At 49.8% G+C, this 6,000-nt stretch overlaps 1 protein-coding gene across 2 annotated transcripts in view; it reads right to left on the reverse strand.

Moving 5' to 3' along the window:
- ATAD2B (ATPase family AAA domain containing 2B) overlaps positions 1-5,083 on the reverse strand; it is a 168,215-nt gene extending 163,132 nt beyond the window's left edge. For both annotated transcript variants that reach the window (XM_074991334.1, XM_074991333.1), the window contains exon 1: positions 4,767-5,083. In XM_074991334.1, coding sequence (XP_074847435.1) covers positions 4,767-4,916 — 150 coding nt within the window. In that variant the 5' untranslated portion in view covers positions 4,917-5,083. The remainder of the gene's footprint in view (positions 1-4,766) is intronic.
- Between the last annotated feature and the right edge of the window lie 917 nt (positions 5,084-6,000).

Below are 6,000 nucleotides of genomic sequence, written 5' to 3' on the forward strand. Positions count from 1 at the left end.
TAAAATTTTTCACACATTATGATCACATAAAATTGTTAGCTATTTTAACATTATGTCATGGAGACCTGAGAGCTCAGTAGCACAGGAATATAAGAATAGGTGAACTGGGTCAAGACCAATGATGGATGCAGCTATCTTTCCACAGTGGCCAGTGCCAGATATTTCAATGGAAATGAATAGAAGAGAGCAATAAAAATCTGATGCACCCCCTGTGTCCAGTCCTACCATCTGCCAGTCAGAGTCTTTAGGGACACCAAGAGCATGGAAGTGGCATGCCTGACTACCTCAGTTAACAGCCATAGATGGACCAATCCTCCATGAAACTATCGAATTCTTTTTTGAACCCTCTTATACTCTTGGCCTTCGCAATGCAGCTTAACAGTTTCACAGACTGTTTATTGGATAAATTAGCACTTTCCTTTCCTTGTTAGAAACCTGCTGACTACTAATTTAAGAGGGTAACCCCTAATCTTTGTGTTACATGAAGGGATAAATAAGCCTTCCTTATTCCCTTTTGCCACACCATTCATGATTTTATAAATCTGTCATATCTACTCCTTTAGTCATCCTTTTTTCAAGCTAAACAGTCCCAGCTGTTTTAATCTTGAAGTTGTTCCATCCCTCTAGTCATGTTTGTTACCATTCTCTGCATTTTCCCATTTTTTTCCATATCACAGCATTATCAATTACTGAGACCTTAATGATAACAAGAGCTTCCTATACTTAAAGCTACAATGAAAAATGTATACTGAAAATTAAAGTACATATGCACTAAAATATTGAAAAGGAAGATAACCAAAAACTTAACATTTTCCACTAACTTTTGACTAACGTGTATCTAAAAAAGAAACACAGAACAGGGAATACTTGGAGCAGAGGTGGGCGACCTGTGGAGCCTCTGGCTGCCCCCTGCTCCCAGGCATCTCTCACACATCGGGGTGCCCCAAACTTCATTGATCCTTCCCACCTCCAACAACATTCAGAAGACACAAAACTCCTGAATGGGGCTCCATCCCCACTTCTCCTACTCCCTCACAAAACTTGAATGCCAAAAATCAGCTGTTTGTGACTGTTGCAGCTCTGGGAGCGGGAAAGGAGGAGGAAGAGTAAGAACAGAGCACAAATTAGATGATTCATGCACTCCAAAAGTGCTGGGGGGGGGGGGAAGGGGAAGAGGGAGGAGCAGGGAAGAGCATGGCTCTGGTGCTCCAGCATGCAAGATGTGCATGTAGGTGGAGGGGGTGGTGGAGCCCACAGGTGTAATCCCAATGCCACAGATGTCTGCAGCCCACTGAGGTGAAGGAGGGCCACTCATGCAGCCCACTCACCCTCTGTGGTTGCCCACTGCTGACTTGGACTGTGCTTGTAATGTACGCAATGTATTCCAAAACCCATCAATTAGGTCAGCAGTTGGTAACCTGCAGCTCTAGAGCCAAATGCAGCTCTTTACAGAGTCATTTGCAGCTCTGGACGCTGCCGGCGCTGACTCCACTGCAGCTCCCTACTGTGCCACCCTGAAACAGTAGAACTAAATTTAATTGGTTTAACAGCCAGCAGGAGGGATCCAGCTGCTAACCCAACTGAATTTAGTTCCATTCTTTCAGCAGCTGCAGGGCAGGGAGCCCCTCAATCCCCCCGCTACTTCAGCAGCCACACCCCTCTGGTGGGCTTGGCTCGGCTCACCTCTGCCAATGGAATACCTCTATTCCAGGCTTCCTTCCACTGACCATGGATGGGTTAGTTCTGAGGGCCAGTTTGCAGCTGAGGCGTGTTAATCCTGGGGATGAGGGGGCAGGTTTGGGGGCCCAGCAGGTCTGAGCCTGGGAACTGGGGGTTGAGGGGGGCATTGCAGGTTAATGCGAACATTGTTCCTTCCTGCTTAAGACTCTATCCCGTCTCAGCATTTTCCTTGTCCTCATTTGCTCTCCAATCCAGGGGCGAAAGTAACAAACTTTCTAACTGGCACAAATCATTGTGTGTGCACACTCTTCTTAAAATATGGTTTGACGTTATTATTACTCACATGCATTGCAGTGTGCATCACATACATTGGAGTACTGATTTTGTAACTAAACTTGAAAAAACAGCTGTTCTTGCTATTTTGGTTGCAGACCCCTGCATTAGGTCATGCAAAGAAACACTTTATTTGTGTAAAGTATCTTGTCATGAACATAATGATTTTCAGTACAATTTACTTACCCTTCTCCCTCCCTCCATATTAAAGAAATCATTTGGACATGTATTTTAAACCAATGGAAAGGAACAATGTAGACTCCTCTACATAGTAAGCCAGAGAGAGTTAAGTCAAACTTTGGCTTACAGGGTATACCAGGCCCATGGACCTAGCACACTTGAATGTGTGTGAGAAGATTTACCAGTCATACAACAGAAAAGTAAGAGAGAATACCAGATGGCAAATTAAAAAAAAGAAGGAAATTAAGAAGAAGCAGGAGAGGACTGAAAAAAATCCATAACTTTTACATAAACAACAAGAAGCCCTGTGGCTCCTTAGAGACTAACAGATATTTTAGAGCATAAACTTTTGTGGGCAAAGACCCACTTCATCAGATGCATGAGTGAGGGGGTTTCTTTAAATCCTCCTATGAAACCCACCCCCCCACTCACGCATCTGACAAAGTGGGTCTTTGCCCACAAAAGCTTATGCTGCAAAACGTCTATTAGTCTATAAGGTGCCACAGGACTTCTTGTTGTTTTTGAAGATACAGACTAACACGGTTAGCTCTCTGATAAAGTTTACATCTGACAGCCAACTGAGTTCTTTAGTGTTTGTGAACCAAGGGAGAGGAAAAAGGTTTTTAAACAACCCTAGGTAGTAGCATTTTTCTAACTTGTCTCCTTATCATTCTCCTTATTAGTAAATGCAATGTGGTCTGTTGGTACACGACTGTCAAAGATTTTGCCACTGCTGTGTTACCCCGTAATCATTCAACCCTAGGTATTTCTAGACTCATTGGCTACATCTACATAAGAGGGTTTTTCCAACTAAATGGGGCTTTTTATCAAAAAAAACAAAAAACAAAAAAAACCACACTCCACACTCACGGAGCGTCTACACCAAAAATGCACTGTCAACAGACAGTCAGCAAAACCTGGGACATACACTGGCAGTGTTGTGCCTCTCTGAGTTCAGAAACAAACAGCTGTTGACAGTTTTCTGTCAACAAAAAAAAAGCCGTGTAGACACTCCAGGAGCCCTTTTGTTGACAGACAGGTCTTCCAGTTCACCAGGCAGCCCTATTTGCTTAGCTTCCAGTGTGCCGTTCTGTTGAGAGAGGACCAGGCTGTCCAACCACTCTCTATCAACAGAGCGGATTGCTCTTTAGATCCACTTTTGTGTGTGGACGTGATCTGTCACCTGAAGCTTTGCCAGATCTCTTCAGAAAGTAACTTCTGTTGACAAATCACTGTAGTGTAGACTTAGACATTGCAAGCAGAGGCAACCCACAGTGTATAATTTTTCAGAATATGATTTTCCAACCAGAGCACAATAACCACAAGCTGAAAAGCTGTAATTCAAATTTTCTTCCCATCACAAAAGGTACCCCTCCAATAAAAAGTCAGTAAGGAGAAACATATCTACTGTTTGCAAATCTTTCCAGAAAGAGTAGAAAAGAGAAGTCTCCTTAAATCAGCAGCAGATCTCAATTATCCACAAGAGTGTTTCTTAAACTACATCCTGCAGAACATTGGAGCTTCAACTCACAGATGTGCTGTGAGCATCTGATGCTTTTTTGATATCATACACTGACAGTCTATATTTTCTGTCATGAACCCCAGATACAATGTTACTTTTTCATTGCTATGATACCTAATTAAATCACTTCATTTTATTTTTGCTGTTTATGTGACTGCTTAGGTTCTTTTTGGTCCGACAATCCTTTTTCAAGAAAATTTTTATAGGTGTTCCACATAAAATATTATTTGGTGTTTTGTGGTCTCAAAGTTTAAAAAACACTAGCCTACAAAACATTAATGTTACATGTTAGGCTATAGGCTTCAGCTGGGAATAAACCGTATAAGCAAAGCTCTGACTATAAATCACCTTGGGAAAACAGCTCATCCAGGGAAGATTAGAATAGAGGAAGCACAGTCACAGCAGAGCTGTCAAGGCTGACGCGGACAGCTGCCGTAGGTGAGCGGAGGTCAGTATTTTGTAAGTTACTGCAGCTCCAGCTCCCAACTTTTGTTTCTTGTTGTCAGTCTAAGTGCAGTGCCAGGCGCAGCCAGAGAGGGAGCCATCTGCCGCTCCCAGCGCCCCGATTCCCCGCCGGGCACAGCACCAGCCTGTCTGTCCCTCTCTCACAGAGGCAGCAAGCCAACAGCAGGAGAACTTTTGTCTCTGCTCCTAAGTCTTCCCCTCTACCCGACCCCCGGCTGCTGTTGGTCTCCGGCAACCAATCCACCTCCCTCCCTCGTCCCGGGCTCCCGTCCTTCCCCCCAGCGGTAACACAGCTCAGCTGAGCGCGCCCCATGTCGGCCAGCTGCCCGGCCGCTCGGCCCCCCAAGTTCCAGCTCCTCCTCCTCGCCCCCCAGCACAACCGAGTGCGGAACGATCCCCTCGCACCGGCCCCCACAGCCCCTCTGCCGGCTCCCAAGTCACTCCCCCATCCCGGGCGGAGACAGCCGCGGCGGTGCTCCGCTCCGCTCCCCTCCCCGTCTGCCCAGCTCTGTTTCCCCCCCACCCCGCCCCAGGCCGGCAGCAGCAGTGCCCTCCCAGGCCTTCTCCGGCCGCCCGCTCCGCTCACCCGCGCCGCCGCCGCCGCCTCCTCTAGCCCGGCTTTGGTGCCTCTTTTGGAGGAGCGGGTCCGGGACGAGATGAAATGGCTGCCGGCTCCGGCCGCGGCGACCGCCGCTTTGCCCAGGGGGCACCGGGAGCTCTTCCTGGTGTTCACCATGACCGCGGCGAAGGCGGACACGGGGAGCCGCCGCCGCCGCGCGGCGGCGGGAGGGCTGCGGGGCGCCTCCTCCCGAGGAGCGGGGCTGCCGGGCAGAGACACGCGCCGAGTTCGCCGCCGTCTCCTCGGCTCAGTCACACACACTAACTGGCCGCCATTCCTCTCCCTCTCCCTTTCTCTGCTCGCTCGCCGCGAGACCGCTGCCGGCCGCTCGGGGGCGCTGCGCAGGCCCGGCAGCCCCTGCTGGGGACGCTCTAGCCCTGCGCCGCGCGCTCTATGGGTCCTGCTGCTCTACGCTGGGGGCAGGGCTAGCTGCGCGGGCCGCCCCGGGCTCCCTGGAGGGTTTGCGCGTGGCTGCCGGCTGAGGAGCTGCGGGGGCTGGGGGAGGCTGCGTGCCGCCTCGCGGGAGGGGGACCGGGCAGGAGGGCGTCTGGCTGCAGCGATTGCCTCAGCAGGGCGGTGTGTGACAGGCAGCCTGAGTGCGGCTTCCCAGACGGTCGCTGCGCAGATCCTGGGGGATGCGGGGTAACCGCGCCTAGCGCCTTCCAGAGCGCTTCACAACGGCGGGCAGTAGCGCGCGCCGCACTTTGCCCCGGGGGGAGCTGCAGAACATGGATGACAACAAACTCCCGAGTCCAGCCCTAGTCGCTAGGAAACGCTGCCTCTCTCCGTCTAGCCCGTTTGTACTGCACTGGCGCCTCGAGAGCCAAACCTCCAGCAGGGTCCGGGCTACTCTAGGTGGTGTCCGTACCCATGAGTGAGGCCTTGCCTCAAAGAGCTCTTAGCGAGCCAGACAAAGGGAGCATTGTCCTTAGCTTACAGATGAGGAACTCAGGCACAGAGAAAAGGGAACTTAATGCCACAGTGCGTATTTGAACATGTTATAGGTTTGCTGTGTATTGAACAGCTTGAGGTCACTCATCCAGGGGATGGCTGCATTTCAGGTGGGAGAATGGTGCTTCCTGTATAATTACCCAAACTTGCAAAATTGACTCAGACGAGCAATCTATTTGAAGTCTGTGAAGTGGCTGTCTGAACAAATGTCCCCAAGGACAGGAGTCCGACCACTTTGTTAGGAAACTAT

This window comes from Carettochelys insculpta, chromosome 3, assembly GCF_033958435.1.
Source record: "Carettochelys insculpta isolate YL-2023 chromosome 3, ASM3395843v1, whole genome shotgun sequence".
In the NCBI taxonomy this organism is placed as follows: domain Eukaryota; kingdom Metazoa; phylum Chordata; order Testudines; family Carettochelyidae; genus Carettochelys; species Carettochelys insculpta.